Source organism: Neomonachus schauinslandi, chromosome 2, assembly GCF_002201575.2.
Source record: "Neomonachus schauinslandi chromosome 2, ASM220157v2, whole genome shotgun sequence".
In the NCBI taxonomy this organism is placed as follows: domain Eukaryota; kingdom Metazoa; phylum Chordata; class Mammalia; order Carnivora; family Phocidae; genus Neomonachus; species Neomonachus schauinslandi.
The window spans coordinates 132,828,410-132,848,222 of record NC_058404.1 but is presented as its reverse complement, the minus strand read 5'-3'; the positions used below and the strand labels follow the sequence as shown (position 1 = coordinate 132,848,222).

The 19,813-nt window shown below is 38.8% G+C and overlaps 1 protein-coding gene across 2 annotated transcripts in view; it reads right to left on the bottom strand.

The window, feature by feature from the left end:
* Positions 1–19,813, bottom strand: part of SPARCL1 (SPARC like 1) — a 52,946-nt gene that overhangs the window by 13,264 nt on the left and 19,869 nt on the right. For both annotated transcript variants that reach the window (XM_021702446.1, XM_021702447.1), the window contains exons 2-4: positions 6,449–6,513; positions 2,966–3,139; positions 1,584–2,579 (exon numbers count right to left, since the gene is read on the bottom strand). In XM_021702446.1, coding sequence (XP_021558121.1) covers positions 1,584–2,579; positions 2,966–3,139; positions 6,449–6,502 — 1,224 coding nt within the window. In that variant the 5' untranslated portion in view covers positions 6,503–6,513. The remainder of the gene's footprint in view (positions 1–1,583; positions 2,580–2,965; positions 3,140–6,448; positions 6,514–19,813) is intronic.

Below are 19,813 nucleotides of genomic sequence, written 5' to 3'. Positions count from 1 at the left end.
ACCCTTTGAGAACGGGAGCCATTTGTATCTTCAACTGGATTCAGTGCTATATCTCTGGAGATTACTCAATCAAAGTTGGAACTAACATCAGGAGTAAAGTTGGAACCTTCCCTTTGCATTTTGGAAAACAGTAGAAATGTAGTATTATCATGTGATTCCATAGTTAAGACACAATTACATCAGTAATCTCTATGAAGCTGTTGATAAAGGTTTCTTACCAGGTTTTTGGTTTTTTTTTTTAAGATGTATTTATTTATTTTATTTTTTAAAGATTTATTTTTTATTTATTTATTTGACAGAGAGAGACACAGCGAGAGAGGGAACACAAGCAGGGGGAGTGGGAGAGGGAGAAGCAGGCTTCCCACGGAGCAGGGAGCCTGATGCGGGGCTCGATCCCAGGACCCTGGGACCATGACCTGAGCCGAAGGCAGACGCTTAACGACTGAGCCACCCAGGTGCCCTTATTTATTTATTTTAAAGAGAGAGAGAACAAGTGTGGGGAGGAGGAGCTGAGGGAGAAGGATAGAGAAACTCAAGCCTACACCACGCTGAGTGCGGAGCCCTACACAGGGCTTGATCTCACAATCCTGAGATCAGGACCTGAACTGAAACCAAGAGTTGGATGCTCAGCCAATGGAGTCACCCAGATGCCACAGGTTTCTAAAGTATAATAAAACCCTTACCTTAAAATGGCAGCAGAGTTCTCAGAAAGCAAGGTTACTATTGACTTCGGGCACCAAAAGCTATGTCAAGTCTTCGAGCTTGGCTGCTGGGGTTTTGCATGAGAGCTCCAAATGATTAAACAACCAATAGCAATATGCTTCTTCCTACTCCTACTCTGCTGCAGTTTTCTGATGATCATTTTGGTGTGTGTTTGCTTAATAAAGTTGTAGCTGAAGTCTTTATTCTTAATCTTTATAGTTAAATCAACAGCATTCCTGGATCTCTTACTATGTTGGAGGCATTTTGCTAGACATTGGTGATTTAACTTGAATATTACATGGCATCTACTCTTAAGACATTACAGCGGTAGCTGTCAGTGTCTCCCATCCCTCAGATCTGTCAGATTTTATCATTCTAGTGAGCTCTAGCCACTTTCAACTGCCTGTATCTGCATCTCTGTGCCTGAAAAACCATGGCAATCTATTTGGCCTGCTCAAAGGATAGACCAAAAGTGCTGGGGAATTAACACCTCTCCTAGCAATTCTCAGTCTGTATAAATGCCCCAGCTCCCTCGATCTCCAAATGGGGTAATTCAGAGGACTGTGCTTTACATGGCTTTAATGATGTACTTTTGATTAGCTTCCTTTCCTTCCCTGTATCATGTTCCACACCTCTTTGTTCCCTGAACTTCTCAGATAAACAGTACTAAAACCCAGGATCTACTTCTAGGGGAACCCAAATAAAATAGGCACTTTCAGCCTAGTGATGGAGATGCAGAGGAAAATAAATAATTTTGATATGTTTTAATAATATACTGATAGAGATAGGCATAGGAGACTGAGAGCACAGAGAAAGGTCATGGCTATGTGTTGATAAAGCTAACTGCTCTATCAGAAAAGCATTATTGTAAAGAGTCTCACCCCTTTGTATTCTCCAGGTTCACTGGTATCTACATTCCCATTCTCACGTGCTCTTTCTCTTTCTCTTTCCTCTTCATATCTGAGGTGATAGGAAATGGACTGAGATCTTTCAGCCTCTATGAAGTCCTCACTTGGGATGAATTCGTAGTCATCACTTGCATCGTGTCGGGGGTCATCATCGCCATCATCATTAGCTCCATGATTTCTGGGCATGATGTTACCAGCTTCAGTAGGCTCCACAAACAGAGCCTCAGAAACAGACTTCTTATCTATCTCCTCATGGTTGCTGATAACTTCTGGTTTTTCTTCTTTGCTCTGCCATTCAGCATCTTGATTGTGCTTATTAATATTTGATGCAGTTTTGTCTTCCATTTCTGCATTGGAACTATCCTCTTGTTCTTGGTTACCCGGCTCAAATTCATCTTTCTGCATCTTGCTTACTTGAGTTGGTTGATAGGACTCTTCCAAAACATCATCAGATCGGGTGCTGTCTTCTTCCTCCTTGCTGTTAGAATGCTCCTTGGGAAATTCTCTCTCCCTTTCTTGGTTATCATTGGGGGTACCAACTTCACCTGGCTCTTCTTCCCCTTCCTCTTCTCCATTGGGAATATTTGGATCCTGCTCTTGGTTTCCTTGATCACTTACATCTTGGCTATGTTCATTGCTCCTGTTCAGCTGAGGATGTAAATCATTTATTGGTTGCTCCTGTTCTTTTTCTGTTTTTGTGATGCCTTCTTGTTGGTTAGGATCTATGATGGAACTAATATTAGGAGCAAGGAAATCAGTGTTCTCTGGGAGTTTTTTCTTTTGAGGCTCACCCATATCTTCTTTTAGGTCCAGTGTATCTTCAGATGGTATATACTCCAAATTCTCACTTAAGTCACTTTCACTTTCCTCTTCATCCTGCAATCCAAGCTCTGGGCTGTAACTCTGGTCCTGATCTGCTGACTGGTCATGGTTTTCCTCCTTTGACTTTAGTACTGAAGATTTTTCAGCCTTAAAAGAAAGGAAGTTTAGTCTTGAAACAAATGATAATGGAATATCTACATTATATTTATAATTCATAAGCCAACACTTAATATTCATTATTCTTTCTCATCACATAATATCAGGTAAACTCATATATGATGTTCTTCACATTCTACAGCTACAAGTTTAACTTGAATTCAAATTTTATGAAATGATATGATAATATAGAAACTTGGCTGAAGGTGTAAAACTCATTCTCACAGTTCTGGTGATTGGAGACAGTTGATATCATCATCATCTTTTAAAAATTAAGCTGACATGAGTGAGAACGAGGTAATGTCCTTGACTATGCTTTGAAATCAAGACCTTGGGAAAATTAAAAAATTGTAATAGTATAACCATGTTACTTTTACCTTATGGTTGGGATGGTCTACAGACACTGCAATTTCCTTTTCATTTTCTGCATCTTCAACCCCTAACATGGGGATTGCAGTGTTGTTAAGTGTTACCAATATTTCAGCCTGTTGGATGGAACTCAAGGGATCAGCAGTTGGTTTGGAATGATCAGACAGGAACCTTGCATTTGTCTGAAAAAATTAGAAATTGGCTCATGTTATTCATGTCTAGATGTTAACGTTTAAAATTTCTAGTTACTCTTTTTTTTTTTTTTAAAGATTTTATTTATTTATTTTGAGAGACAGAATGAGATAGAGAGAGAGAGCATGAGAGGGGGGAGGGTCAGAGGGCGAAGCAGGCCCCCCGCTGAGCAGGGAGCCTGATGCGGGACTCGATCCCGGGACTCCAGGATCATGACCTGAGCCGAAGGCAGTGGCTTAACCAACTGAGCCACCCAGGCGCCCCTCTAGTTACTCTCTTATTGTCATCATTATTAGTAACAATATGCTTCACACATAATATCACTTAAAAGATACCCTCTAGGGGCGCCTAGGTGGCTCATTTGGCTAAGCAGCTGCCTTCGGCTCGGGTCATGATCCCGAGGTCCTGGGAACGAGCCCGGCGTCAGGCTCCCTGCTCAGTGGAGAGCCTGCTTCTCGCTCTCCCTCTGCCTGCTGCTCTGCCTATCTGTGCTCTATCTCTATCTCTCTGTCAAATAAATAAATAAATAAAAATCTTAAAAAAAAAAAGACACTCTCAGAATGTTTAAGAATACAAGCAAATGTCCAGATTATAATGTTAAATGAAAACAGAGTCTCAAACATATTTAAGAAAAAGAAAAAGTTATATATGCAGAGACTGGGTGGAAATAGAGCAATAATTATTTCAATAATAGTCATCTTTGAGTTTTGGAATTATTTTCTGTGCTTTTCAAACTTTTAAAAAATATTCATACTTCATAATTTTGAGAACTGTTGTTTAGCAGAAAGTTAAAGTCAAATTAAATTAACCAAAGGATATAACACTACATTTTCTTAACTTTTAAGTACTCACTGATAATTAGCAGAAAAGATATAAACTTTTTATTCAATATTTGTTTATTTTCTTAACACAATCAGCCTTATATCTATCAAGAAATCTTATAATAAAAATAATTTAATGTAGAACTAATTCAAAAGTTGTGCGAAACAGTACACTTAATTTGAGTAGAGAAGAACAGCTATGGAGTATTATTTCAACTAGGGGGATGGCTCTATTTCTAGCAAGACTGAAGGCATCGATGAAGAGCTTGAGTAGGTTGAGCAGTGATATATGATGGAGACGTTTAACAACTGGACTTAGAGATAAGAGATCTCCCTTCAAGTCTTGACTTTGTTATTAACTATCTGTCATTTGACAAATTGTGAATCCCTACCCTGTCATCTATCAAGGTGAAGTGAGCAGAAATATCAAGGTAAGTTTATGCATATATAATAGTTTGTGAATTGTAAAAAGTTACCCAGGTGTAAAATGACTATTGCTAGCAGTGAGATCATACAGTGGTAACATTGTCAACTGTCTGATACCCTAAGCAGGTATTCACCACAAGTCTTTATTAGAGAGATGCTGTGGATGCTCAGATGTCAGGCAGATCTAGGTGTAAGTACAAAACTCAGATTCTATTTGCACTGACTTGTTTTTATTAGCACATTCTGTTGTACCGATTACGTAACATGAGGAAAGACATGGGAGTACAGGATTCATTTTAGATGCTGTCTGCTTCTTGCTTCTTATCACCTTCTCAACTAAAAGGAGTAATGATATTTGAAAACATTTCCAAATAAGCCATTTATAAGAGGGAAAGGAGAAAGAATGGTGGCCAGTCTGGCAGGTTGCCCACAGGGGCATCATGGAAGGCAATGGAAGGAGGAGATTTTAGGTTTATTAGTGGGGAACTGCTCCCCCTCTCTGCACCCTTCTTCCTCTGCTCTGCCTCCCTAAGCTGGGAGAAATGCACAAAAAGCATGGCAGCTTTTCTTCTTTTAGAAATTTTCTGAAAACAAATTGTTTTATTATTATTCCCACAGCTATAACAAAATAGCCTCTGGAAATTTGTGTGGAATCTCCTAACCACACAGAATCCACTTACTTCTGTAGAATTCAGGCAGGTGGGGAAAATGATACAATATTTTTAATAGGTAAACCCTATGAGAAGATACTTAGCTTTTTAGCATCTGACTGGATCTGCATGACAAACTGTCCTAAAGAGAAAACATCTAAAATGTGTCTATATGTAGATGTGTTATTCAAACATTTGGTTGAAAGACACTTTTGATGTCTGTTTACATAGTGGCAACAGCTGCAAGGGCAAAACACATTTTTTAGGAGAGAACAATGGGTCTGTGGAAGCTTCTTTCTGTGCTGAACATAATTTATCCCACTTTCGTAATTTCAGAGGACAATGTATAATTTCAGCTGGAGTAGCTCCAGCTACTTAAGCATAATCCCTAGCAGTGTTGTCATATATTGTTTTCGAAGAACTGCTTGGTCTGGGTGGCATGATGTTTGTCTTTGCTGACACATCTGTCAACCAAATGTTAGCCACCAGCTATCCAAAAAGCAAGGACAGAATCCTAGACATAGCGGAGAATGAGGAAGAGAGGGATGAGAGAAATTACTTTGTCTATTTAAAGGAGATTGATTCCTCCATTTGGCGAAAGAGAAAAAAATGGCACAAATCCTTTGGTTTGATTGTAGATGATATGGATCATTTGGGAAATGATCATCCAAGCCCTGGTTCCATTAACAACAACAATAAAAACTTTCATGTTATTTTAAGGCTGCTGACATGGTCTCAAATGATTCTGATTTGTGTGTGGATGATTTATTGCCATGTGAATGGTGGGGCCAGTATATCTGATTGTGAAGAAAAAAAAAGTTCTAGTTCGTCTATTTTCAACATGTTTGCTTGGACAGTATCCCCCCCCCCCCCCCCAAGGATGAGTTAAGAGCCGATTTCTGATTATGATACCGTTTCCTGACCCTAACCCATCGGTTCCTGTTTTATTAGACTCAGAATTGATGAGCTAGTATATATTCGAACTTGGAAGAAAATGCTGCTGAAGAGTATGGATATGCACTCCCAAAACTTCTCATATTTCTCAATTTCTTGGGTTTCTCATACTAAGTGATGAACTTCCATAGGAAAATTTATTTCTCCCCGTTCTCTTTGGCTTTTGTGCCCTGGCATATCCCCTTTCTAATAACTGATAATCAACATTTTCAATTTTTAATTTATTCTATCTTATAGAATCTGGTAGTTCCAAAAGAAGTATTCTTTTAGAAAGTATTTTATCTCAATTTTTCTAGTCATTCATTCCCTGCTTGGGAAAAAATAATATTAAAATTAAAAAGAGAATTTCAAACCACTATATGCACACATTTTCTTTTTAAATGGAGGATGTCTAAATTAAATGTCAGGAATGAGAGGTGTAACAACAGATTAAAAAAAGGATATTTACCGGGATTGCAGCTGCAGTTCCCAAAATGTATAGGAAAAAAAGCACAGTCTTCATGTTTTCTAGGCCTGTGAACCAAGAAGATAATTAGCAGTGGTGGGTAAAAGTTTCCTTGTGAAACATTAAAAGATAATCTTCTTAGCAAATATTGATCTTTGTATTTAAAGGCGATTATTGTCTTTGTGGACTAACATGTCTGGAAAGATGGATTAATGACAGTTTTTACCCTATGTGTCTCTTTGAGAATGAATCCTTGATTTTCTGGCCCAGTTGTGTTTGGCAGAACCTACCTTTCTTTATGCCTGTGTTTCCTTGAATAAAGGCGCTATGCAGATTTGGGTCTTAAGATTTGTGAGTGTTCACAGTGAATATAAAAGTGACAAAGTGAAATAGTATAGTATGTCAGGTTGGGATAAAACAACCTGCCTCTTTGGTGGTGGAGAAACCCATACATTCAATGCAGTTTTAGGAATGAGACACTGTACTGCCTAAAGCAGTCATCAGCGTTCATCTGATTTAGAGGTCTCACACTGGCAATCTGTGGGTGGGTGGGTGGTGGCCTGAAGATGGGTTTGGTTTGGTGGGCACTGTGTATTTTAAACTAGCATTTTAAAGTCCAAAGTTTTCATGTAAAAACCCAGATTTGTAGTTTCTCTTGAACCATTGGGCTTCTTAGCAACAACTGGTCTTCCTGGCAATAGCTGGCTGGATCTGAGTAGAGACTCTGTTCTGTAAGAATTGCTGCATTTGCCCCTGGTCTGTTTCATTTCTGTTATTTGCTTTGAATTTGAGTTTGGTTTGTTCCAAATGAACTTTTTCAGTTGAGAGATGAGGCAAGTGAGTCTCAAAGAGGTGAAGTAAATTGGCCTCCTGGGGAATTCTCTTAAAAGGAGTGGGAGGTGTACATTTCCCTGTGGAGTATCTCTAAGCCTGGCAATCCAACTCCATCTGGGATTAGGAACAGAGTTTTTAGTCTTTATTTATTTATTTGACAGAGAGAGACACAGCAAGAGAGGGAACACAGGCAGGGGGAGTGGGAGAGGGAGAAGCAGGCTCCCCGCTGAGCAGGGAGCCCGATGTGGGGCTCGATCCCAGGACCCTGGGACCATGACCTGAGCCGAAGGCAGACGCTTAACGACTGAGCCACCCAGGCACCCTGAGTTTTTAGTCTTTAAAAGAGATTCTCTGGGTCTCCTATAAATAGTAGATGACTCTTTTAAATTATTTTTGCAATCTTTTATACATAAGTGTATCCACAGAGCTTTAAATATTTTGAGGTTTATAAAGAAAGTAAACAGTTTCTTCTGCTGGTTACCTCAATATTTTGAAACAAATGCTTAAATGGATATTTAAAATAAATATATATTTTAAAAAATATATTAATGTTAAAAATTATTCTATTAATACTGTAACAGCTATCACTTCACACACACACCACATGCATGCACACACATGTTCAAACATACTCTTCTCCTCCTTCCCCCCTTCTCTTCCTAAAATAATGACATCACAATTCTTATTTAAATCACTATGTAACATTTATGAACAATGTGTATATTCTTCACAGTTGAGCCAAGTAGTAGTTTCCTGTGTTGAATCATACTTGCATTTATTTCTTGAACAATATTTTGTTTTGTCTGGCCCTAGAAATTCCCTCCTCTTTTAATGTACTTTTCCATGTATACTTATTCTTCGCAAATTTTCCAACAAAATTTAAAAATTCCTCTTAATATGGTAACAACGACAACAATAGAACAACAACAACAAACCCGTAAGAGAATCCCCAGGTCCTATTTTCCCCTTGGAGATGTCCCTCCCAGATGTTGGTTGTCTTGCCCCACATGACTGACCCACCCCAGGCAGCTGCCCTGCTTTCCTCCTGGGATCACTAGTCTCCACCACCCTGGGAATTCCCTTTCCTTTGCTCTTTTTCTGTGTTTGAGTTCTTGCTCCCTGGGTCCCATATGTTTTTCTTTTTTTGGTGTTCTCTCTCATTTTCATGGAGCACATCCTCCAGAAGTTTCCTGAGAAACAATATATAGGGGACAGAAGTTTTGAGACTTTGCATATCAAGAAAACATGAGTATTTTATCCTTCGCTTGACAGACAGAATTTTAGATCAAAACTTTTTTTCTCAGAATTTTAAAACATGTTCCATTTTCTTTTAGTTTCCTATGTTGCTAGTAAGAATACCAGTGTTGGTTTTTCCCAAATTTTTTTGTAATGAGAATTTTTTTTTCTTTCTTTATGTAAGTTTTTAAGTTTTTTCCCCCCATGCTTTAATATTTGTTCTTAGCATTCTAAGATATTACAATCTCTGTCTTAGTTTGGATCCTTTTTTTTAAAAAAATTATTTTTTATTTTTAGTAATCTCTACACCCAATACAGGGCTCGAACTCACAACCCCAAGATCAAAAGTTACATAATCTTTTTTTGTTGTTTAAGATTTTATTTATTTATTTGACAGAGAGAGACAAAGTGAGAGAAGGAACACAAGCAGGGGGAGTGGGAGAGGGAGAAGCAGGCTTCCTGCTGAGCAGGGAGCCCGATGTGGGGCTCGATCCCAGGACCCCGGGATCATGACCTGAGCCGAAGGCAGATGCTTAACAACTGAGCCACCCAGGTGCCCCGAAAAGTTACATACTCTTCTAAGTTAGCTAGACATCCCAGTTTGGATCCTTCTTAATTTACTTTAGGTCCTCATTAGGCCCGTTGAATTTGAAAATTCATATATTTCAGTTCTGAGAAATTTTTACATGTTTATTCTTTGACAGTTTTTGTCCCTCTATTTTTTTGTATTTTCTTTCTGGAATTCATAATAGTTACATGTCAGAATTTTGGGGTTGGTTCTCTAATTTACTTATAGTTTTTGCTCCTTTTTTTCCATCTTGTTTATATTATTCTGGGAAACTTCCTCAATTTTATCTTTTTTCTCTACTACTTTTTTCTCTATTGATTTTTTAAACATTTTGCTCACACACTTTTAATTTCTTATTTCTTGATGTTCCCCTTTTAAATTTTATCCTCTTCTTTTTTCTTTAGTGTGATATATACTCTTATGTTTTTGAGGATATTAATTAAATATTTAAAAAATTTCCTCTGAACCTTGTATTTTCTGTTTCCATATTAACCCTGTTTTTCTGGTTTGTTTACTTTGGTCTCGATTTTTTTTTTAAAGATTTTATTTATTTATTTGACAGAGAGAGACACAGCAAGAGAGGGAACACAAGCAGGGGGAGTGGGAGAGGGAGAAGCAGGCTTCCCGTGGAGCAGGGAGCCCAATGTCGGGCTTGATCCCAGGACCCTGGGATCATGACCTGAGCTGAAGGCAGACGCTTAACGACTGAGCCACCTAGGCGCCCTCAATTTGATTTTTATGTTGAAAGCTTTTCTCGAATGTGCAGTGTCTTTGGTTGTACAGTAATATTTAGTAACAAGTCACTAAAAAGCCAGTTAGACATTTCATGGGCAGGGCTGGTCACCCTGGAGAGCTACTATGGAGGGGCTGAGACAATCCCCTAACACTTTTGATGCAGTGCCCTAAATGTCACTGTCAGATTTTTATTCTTGGGGAGATTTTTTTTCTAGGGAAGATCTTCATACTTCCTACCCCATTGGGTGGGATAAAAGCCTGGTCGCTACATTCTGTGAGATGAAAGTGAAGGGACTGGAAATCTCTCAGTGCATATACTGACTCTCACTTAGTCCCCAGATTTCTGTATGGCATCACACCCCACTCTCCTAGCTAAAGCGCAGGACCAGAGAATAACCTCCCCTTTCCTGTTTAGGGTGAAATGGGGAGTCCTCTGGCAACGCCGTCATTAGGAAGAATCTGGCATCTCCGTTTATCTGAGTGGCTTTCAACCAATCCTTCCTGATTTCACTCTACCCTTGCCTCAACTTCCAAATGACCTGGTACCTCCAATTCTGAAACTTTTCTGAGTTCTGCAATGGGAACTGGCTTCTTTGTTTATGGCACCCTTCTCTGAAAATCCGTAGATTTAAGCTTTCCCTGTTCTTCCAATTGCTTGCTACATTCTAAAAATTTGCCAATACCTTTTATCTTGTCACCTTCTCTTTTTCCTTTGTCACTGTGAGTTTATATTATTATTTTTCCTTTCCTAGCATTATACTGGAATTTTAGCAGGGAGTGGCAATATATGCATATGTTTCATCTACTCCATTTAATGAACGGACGATTTCCATCTCTTCATCTGACTTATATCCCCATTACTACTGCTGCTGCGGCTGCTACTTCTAGCAAAATAGGAATTACTATGGGTCTGTGGTTCTAACTTCATTAGCAAATAAAGTTTTTATTACAGAAAAGGAGCCTGCAGGTGGTAGGACAGACTTCCTTATCGTGTTAGAAAAAATAAGAACACACTTTGCCTATCCCTTTATTCAAACTCCACAAGGTGGGCCACCTAGACTAGGGAACAGTGTGTTGGAAGAATGGGTATTAAAGACTGAGTGTGGAAGAAGAAGAAAGAGAGAGAGGGGCAGAAGGCATATTGGAGCAAATTAGCAGAGAACTTGGGGAAGGAAACAGGCATCAAAATCCAGGAGGCACAGAGAACCCACCTCAAAATCCATAAAAATAGGTCAACACCCCAACATCTTATAGTAAAACTTACGAGTCTCCGAGACAAAGAGAAAATCCTGAAAGCAGCTTGGGACAAGAGATCTGTAACCTACAATGGTAGAAACATTAGATTGGCAACAGCCCTATCCACAGAGACCTGGCAGGCCAGAAAGGACTGGCATGATATATTCAGAGCACTAAATGAGAAAAATATGCAGCCAAGAATACTATATCCAGCTAGGCTGTCGTTGAAAATAGAAGGAGAGATAAAAAGCTCCCAGGACAAACAAAAACTAAAGGAATTTGCAAACACGAAACCAGCCCTACAAGAAATATTGAAAGGGGTCCTCTAAGCAAAGAGAGAGCCTAAAAGCAACTTAGACCAGAAAGGAACACAGACAATATACAGTTAACAGTCACCTTACAGGTAATACAATAGCACTAAATTCATATCTTTCAATAGTTGCCCTGAATGTAAATGGGCTAAATGCCCCAACCAAAAGACACAGGGTATCACATTGGATAAAAAAACAAGACCCATTGATATGCTGTCTGCAAGAGACTCATTTTTGATGCAATGACACCTCCAGATTGAAAGTGAGGGGGTGGAAACTATTTACCATGCTAATGGACACCAAAAGAAAGCTGGGGTGGCAATCCTTATATCAGACAAATTAGATTTTAAACCAAAGACTATAACAAGAGATGAGGAAGAACATTATATCATACTTAAATGGTCTAACCAACAAGAAGATTTAACAACTGTAAATATCTATGCCTCTAACATGGGAGCAGCCAATTATATAAGCCAATTAATAACAAAAGCAAAGAAACACATCGACAACAATACAACAATAGTGGGGGACTTTAACACCCCCCTCACTGAAATGGACAGATCATCTAAGCAAAAGATCAACAAGGAAATAAAGACTTTAAATGACACACTGGACCAAATGGACTTCACAGATATATTCGGAACATTCCATCTCAAAGTAACAGAATACACATTCTCCTCTAGTGCCCATGGAACATTCTCCAGAATTGATCACATCCTAGGTCACAAATCAGGTCTCATCGGTACCAAAAGATTGGGATCATTCCCTGCATATTTTCAGACCACAATGCTTTGAAACTAGAACTCAATCACAAGAGGAAAGTCAGAAAGAACTCAAATACATGGAGGCTAAAGAGCATCCTACTAAAGAATGAATGGGTCAACCAGGAAATTAAAGAAGAATTTAAAAAATTCATGGAAACCAATGAAAATGGAAACACAACTGTTCAAAATCTTTGGGATGCAGCAAAGGCAGTCCTAAGAGGAAAGTGTATAGCAATACAAGCCTTTCTCAAGAAACAAGAAAGGTCTCAAATACACAACCTAACCCCACACCTAGAGGAGCTGGAGAAAGAAGAGCAAATAAAGCCTAAACCCAGCAGGAGAAGAGAAATAATAAAGATCAGAGCAGAAATCAATGAAATAGAATCCAAAAGAACAATAGAACAGATCAATGAAACTAGGAGCTGGTTCTTTGAAAGAATTAATAAGATTGATAAACCCTGGCCAGACTTATCAAAAAGAAAAGAGAAATGACCCAAATAAATAAAATCATGAGTGAAAGAGGAGAGATCACAACTAACACCAAAGAAATACAAACAATTATAAGAACATATTATGAGCAACTCTATGCCAGCAAATTAGATAATCTGGAAGAAATGGATGCATTCCTAGAGATGTATCAACTACCAAAACTGAACCAGGAAGAAATAGAAAACCTGAACAGACCTATAACCACTAAGGAAATTGAAGCAGTAATCAAAAATCTCCCAAAAACAAAAGCGCAGGGCCAGGTGGCTTCCCAGGGGAATTCTACCAAACATTTCAAGAAGAATTAATACCTATTCTTCTGAAACTGTTCCAAAAAACGGAAATGGAAGGAAAACTTCCAAACTCGTTTTATGAGGCCACCATTACCTTGATCCCAAAATCAGACAAAGCCCCATCAAAAAGGAGAATTACAGACCAAAATCCTTGATGAACATGGATGCAAAAATTCTCACCAAAATACTAGTCAATAGGATCCAACAGTACATTAAAAGGATTATTCACCACGACCAGGTGGGATTTACCCTGGGCTGCAAGGTTGGTTCAACATCTGCAAATCAATCAGTGTGATACAATACATTAATAAAAGAAAGAACAAGAACCATATGATCCTCTCAATAGATGCAGAAAAAGCATTTGACAAAGTACAGCATCCTTTCTTGATCAAAACTCTTCAGAGTATAGGGATAGAGGGTACATACCTCAATATCATAAAAGCCATCTATGAAAACCCCACAGCGAGTATCATTCTCAATGGGGAAAAACTGAGAGCTTTCCCCCTAAGGTCAGGAACATGGCAGGGATGTCCACTATCACCACTGCTATTCAACACAGTATTAGAAGTCCTAGCCACAGCAATCAGACAACAAAAAGAAATAAAAGGCATCCGAATCGGCAAAGAAGAAGTCAAACTCTCACTGTTTGCAGATGATATGATACTTTATGTGGAAAACCCCAAAGACTCCACCCCAAAACTGCTAGAACTCATACAGGAATTCAGTAAAGTGGCAGGATATAAAATCAATGCACAGAAATCAGTGGCATTCCTATACACGAACAAAAAGACAGAAGAAAGAGAAATTAAGGAGTTGATCCCATTTACAATTGCACCCAAAACCATAAGATACCTAGGAATAAATCTAACCAAAGAGGCAAAGAATCTGTACTCAGAAAACTGTAAAATACTCATGAAAGAAATCGACAAGATACAAAGAAATGGAAAAATGTTCCCTGCTCATGGATTGGAAGAAAAAATATTGTGAAGATGTCAATGCTACCTAGAGCAATCTACATATTTAATGCAATCCCTATCAAAATACCATGAACTCTTTTCAAAGAAATGGAACAAATAATCCTAAAATTTGTATGGAACCAGAAAAGACCCTGAATAGCCAGAGGACTGTTGAAAAAGAAAACCAAAGCTGGTGGCATCACAATTCCGGACCTCAAGCTCTATTACAAAGCTGTCATCATCAAGACAGTATGGTACTGGCACAAAAACAGACACATAGATCGATGTAACAGAATAGAGAGCTCAGAAATGGACCCTCAACTCTATGGTCAACTAATCTTCGACAAAGCAGGAAAGAATGTCCCATGGAAAAAAGACAGTCTCTTCAACAAATGGTGTTGGGAAAATTGGACAGCCACAGGCAGAAGAATGAAACTGGACCATTTCCTTACACCACACACAAAAATAGACTCCAAATGGTTGAAAGACCTCAATGTGAGACAGGAGTCCATCAAAATCCTAAAGAACACAGGCAGCAACCTCTTTGACCTTAGCCGCAGCAACTTCTTCCTAGAAACATCACCAAAGGCAAGGGAAACAAGGGCAAAAATGAACTATTGGGATTTCATCAAGATAAAAAGCTTTTGCACAGCAAAAGAAACAGTCAACCAAACCAAAAGACAACCGACAGAATTGGAGAAGATATTTGCAAATGACATATCAGATAAAGGGCTAGTATCCAAAATCTATAAAGAACTTATCAAACTCAATAACCAAAGAACAAATGATCCAATCAAGAAATGGGCAGAAGACATGAACAGAGATTTTTCCAGAGGACATCCAAATGGCCAACAGACACATGAAAAAGTGCTCAACATCGCTCGGCATCAGGGAAATCCAAATCAAAACCTCAATGAGATACCACCTCACACCGTTCAGAATGGCTAAAATTAACAAGTCAGGAAATGACAGATGTTGGCGGGGATGTGGAGAAAGGGGAACTCTGCTACACTGTTGGTGGGAATGCAAGCTGGTGCAGCCACTCTGGAAAACAGTATGGAGGTTCCTCAAAAAGTTGAAAATAGAGCTACCCTACGACCCAGCAATTGCATTACCTGATATTTACCTCAAAGATACAAATGTAGTGATCTGAAGGGGTATGTGCACCCCGATGTTTATAGCAGCAAAGTCCACAATAGCCAAATTATGGAATGAGCCAAGATGTCCATCGACAGATGAATGGATAAAGAAGATGTGGTATATAGGGGCGCCTGGGTGGCTCAGTCGTTAAGCATCTGCCTTCGGCTCAGGTCATGATCATAGGGTCCTGGGATCGAGCCCCGCATTGGGCTCCCCACTCCCCGGGGAAGCCTGCTTCTCCCTCTCCCACTCCCCCTGCTTGTGTTCCCTCTCTTGCTGTGTCTCTCTTTGTCAAATAAGTAAATAAAATCTTTAAAAAAAAAAAAAAGAAGATGTGGTATATATATACAATGGAATATTATGCAGCCATCAAAAGGAATGAAATCTTGCCATTTGCAACGACATGGATGGAACTGGAGGGTATTATGCTGAGCGAAATAAGTCAATCAGAGAAAGACATGTATCATATGATCTCACTGATATGAGGAATTCTTAATCTCAGGAAACAAGCTGAGGGTCACTGGAGTGGTGGGGGTGGGAGGGATGGGGTGGCTGGGTGATAGACAGTGGGGAGGGTATGTGCTATGGTGAGTGCTGTGAATTGCATAAGACTGTTGAATCATAGACCTGTAGCTCTGAAACAAATAATACATTAGATGTTAAAACAAAAAAGAAGAAGATAGTAGGAAGGGAAAAATGAAGGGGGGGAAATCGGAGGGGGAGACGAACCATGAGAGATTATGGACTCTGAGAAACAAACTGAGGGGTCTAGAGGGGAGGGGGGTGGGGGGATGGGTTAGCCTGGTGATGGGTATTAAAGAGGGCATGTACTGAATGGAGCACTGGGTGTTATAGGCAAACAATGAATCATGGAACACTACATCAAAAACTAATGATGTAATGTATGGTGATTAACATAACATAATAAAAGAAAAAGAATAAAGACGAGTGTGAGGGAAAACTGAAATCACTTGTAAGCTTATATCACCTTAAATAAACAAATCTATTCCATTTTTAATGAAAATAACATGTACTTAGCTTGGAGACTTTAATTCCTCTAAGGGATCCCTCTGAAAATGACTATCCATAACTTCAGAAATTCAAAGAACTAACAGTGGAATGTGTGTTCCATTTATATCTTTAAATAAACATTATTTAGAACTAATAATGGTGTATAACAAATACTGGCAGTTTATATTATCAAAGTGCCTTGAGTTTACCAAACAGATTTACAAATGGGATAGTATCTTATTTGACCTTTGCAACAACCCCATGATGTGGCAGATGAAGAAAGGGGCTAGAAAGGCTATGACAGGACATGCTGGAGGTCGGAGAGCTGTTAAGAAAGGGAATTGGCCTTGAACCCAGCTTTCCTGGCCCCTGCGCTGGTGCTCTCCCAGCTCCTTTGCAAATAAAGATCTCCATTTATCTCTTTACACAAAGATGTAGGGAAGGAGGAAAAAACTCTAAGCCAGTATTGGGAAAACTCAGAATTTGCTTTGAACTTTTAAATAAAGAGTTCCCAATATGTTAAGGTTTAAGATTTTGCATACATGGCAATTACATTTTTCTTTTCTTTTCTTTTCTTTTTTTAGATTTTTTTATTTATTTGAGAGAGAGACACACAGTGAGAGAAGGAACACAAGCAGGGGCAGTGGGACAGGGAGAAGCAGGTTTCCTGTGTAGCAGGGAGCCGATGCGGGGCTCGAATCCAGGACCCTGGGACCATGACCTGGGCCAAAGGCAGACGCTTAACGACTGAGCCACCCAGGCGCCCCACAAATACATTTTTCTATGTTGAGGAAAAGAAATCTTATCATAGAATGTTCGTTGGGTTATTTGATATAAAAAATCCCTTTCAGGGTGCCTGGGTGGCTCAGTTGGTTAAACGACTGCCTTCGGCTCAGGTCATGATCCTGGAGTCCTGGGATCGAGTCCCGCATCGGGCTCTCTGCTCAGCAAGGGGTCTGCTTCTCCCTCTGACCCTCTTCCCTCTCGTGCTCTCTGTCTCTCATTCTCTCTCTCTCAAATAAATAAATAAAATCTTTAAAAAAAAAATCCCTTTCAATGATGCTTTTTATAGTCTAAACAAGGCCAGAACAGAGAAATTCAATTTCCTTTGAATGAAGTACATGTTTAAATAAAAATAGTACCAACACCCCACACCCCAAGTTCTAACACTTCAGGGATATTGAAAAATACCTTGGAATGAAAAAAAAAAAACATATAACTCTCAGGAGAGCTGAATTCTGGCTCCAATACTGTCCTTCTTCACCTTGGGTATGTCACTTACCCTTTCCTAGATACAGTTTTTTCAAGTGATGAACAATGAAGCAGATGACCTTGATGATCCTTTAGCTCTAATATGTTATAGTTGTAAAACTGGAGATAATTCTATAAATCTCATGAACCACAAACTGCTGCTATCTTTTTTCCTTAAACTAAATATATTGTATGATTTTATTGTATCAAAATGAAACATTTTATATTATGGTATTTAATGCTTTAAGCACATAAGTGGTACCTATTTCCTATCTCTATTATTGATGATAATTTAAAATATTTTATTCTCTTAGTGAATACTAATGTAAAAAGTCATTGAAAAATGCAGTTTCCTTCCTCTATACTCAGAATTTAACATGCATTCACTCATTTAACCAGTATTTATTAGAGTTAGGAACTATAGTCATTTATATTTTAGATCAGCATATTATTACTATTCTACCAGCAGTAGGAAACTGTAAAAATACAAAATAGTATAATTTAGTGCAGGGTTTCTTTATCTTGGTATTATGAACATTCTGGGGTGGGTAATTCTTTGTAGTATGTAGGATGTTTAGCATTCTTATGCATGTAGGATGTTTAGCAGCATCCCTGACTTCTACCCATTGGATTTTATAGCAAGCCCCTCATCCCCAACCAGTTATGACAACCAAAAATGTTTCCAGATATTGCCAAGTATCCCCTGCAGGAGAACATTGCCCTGACTGAGAACTACTAGTTTAGGAGGAGATTGGTGCTTTGGGGTTAGAAAGACATGTATTTGAATTTGGTCCAGCAGTTGCCGTCTATGTAATCTTTGGCAAATTATCTAACCCTGTGAGCCTCAGATACCCCATCTAGAATGAGGATAACATCTGTGATGGTTAATTTTATGTGACAACTTGACTGGGCTGCAGGATGCCCAGATATCTGGTTAAACATTATTACTGGGTACGCCCGTGAGGATGTTTCCAGGAGAGATTAGAATCTGAATTGGTAGACTGTGGTGTAAAGCAGATTGGTCTTCCCAGTGTGGGTGGGCTTCATCTAATCTGTTGAGGGTGTGACTAGAACAAGAAGGTGGAGTAAGGGAGAATTTGTTCTCTCAGTCTCACTGTTTGAGCTGGGACATTAGTCTTCTCCTGCCCTCAGACTGGGACATATTCCATCAGTCTTTGTGGTGCTCAGACCTTTGGACTAGGGGCTGGAGAGTTATGTAAGACCAACATATTTCCTGGGTCTCTAGCTTGCCGAAGGCAGATCATGGAAGTTATCAGCATGCATAACTTCATAAGCCAATTCCTTATAATAAATCAATCTCTCTTTCCATCTCTTCCCCCCCAACCCTCCATCTATCTTTGTCTGGAAAACCTTGACTAATACAATATCTAAATCAGTTTTGTGGAGATTAGAAGAAATAATAGTTGTAAAAATGCCTGATATTTAGGAGGTACTCAATACATTTTTATCCTTTTTTAATTTCTTCTTCCATAAAAGTCAAATGGTAATTCTTGAATAAACAACTCAAAGCCTCAGAAAATAATATAAGTTTTGCTGTGAGATCAAAATAATTTTCCAGTGGAACATTTACAGTCTCTTTGCCTACCCATTTACCAAAGTTCTCTTTAACTTCAGGAGTCTTTCCTACATTCATCACAAATAACAATGAAATTAGGCTAAGAGACTGTTAACACATTTTCTTATAAATGGTAGCAACATAAAGAGGAAGCAAGAATCATCAAAGAATTATGGGTTTCAAGACTAATTTCCTTTGATTTTAGTTTTTATAGCAATATGCATAGCTAATTAAATTTGAGAAAAGAAATTTCCCTTTAACTGGATCATAGGATCTCACATAATTCCCTTTGTTTTCGTAAATCGAATGCAGCTGAATGGATCAAGAAGAAACATGTGTCAAGTTGGCCAGGGTGTGCGTCACTCCTTCACTCTTTTATGCATTTATTAAGTGCTTACTAGATACTACCTAAGCACAGGGCTACATAGCTCCTGTCTGAAGAGTTAAAAAGGAGGAAGTCAAGTACATCAATGATTTAATATAATGTGATGTGTACATTATGCAACAGAAATAGGGATAAAAGGCATTTGAAATTAGATAATGCTACCCAACAACCCCACTAGCCCCACCCCATCCTGCCTAAAGCTGGTTGTTAAACATTTACCACTGGATAAATGTTCTGAGAACTATTTAAAGTTAGAACAGATAAGACCAATTGGATACTGTGGGAAGAAGAAAAGGAAGAGTCTTGGGTTATCTCATTTCTAATTTGGGCAGCTGGGTAAATGGAGGCATTCATCACCAAGATAAGGGATTATAACAGGAAGATATGGTTTTAGAAGAAAGATGGTGAATCAGTTTTAAATTCATTGCATTTGAGTAGAGACATACTTGGATAAATAGGTCTGGGGGTAAGTGTAGAGTTTGGGGCTAAAGATTTAGATTTGGATGCTATTAGCATGAGAAGCCATACAGTGAGTAGGGCAGAGAGCAGGAGCCACAACCCTGGTGAGTGAAGACCATTTGGTGCC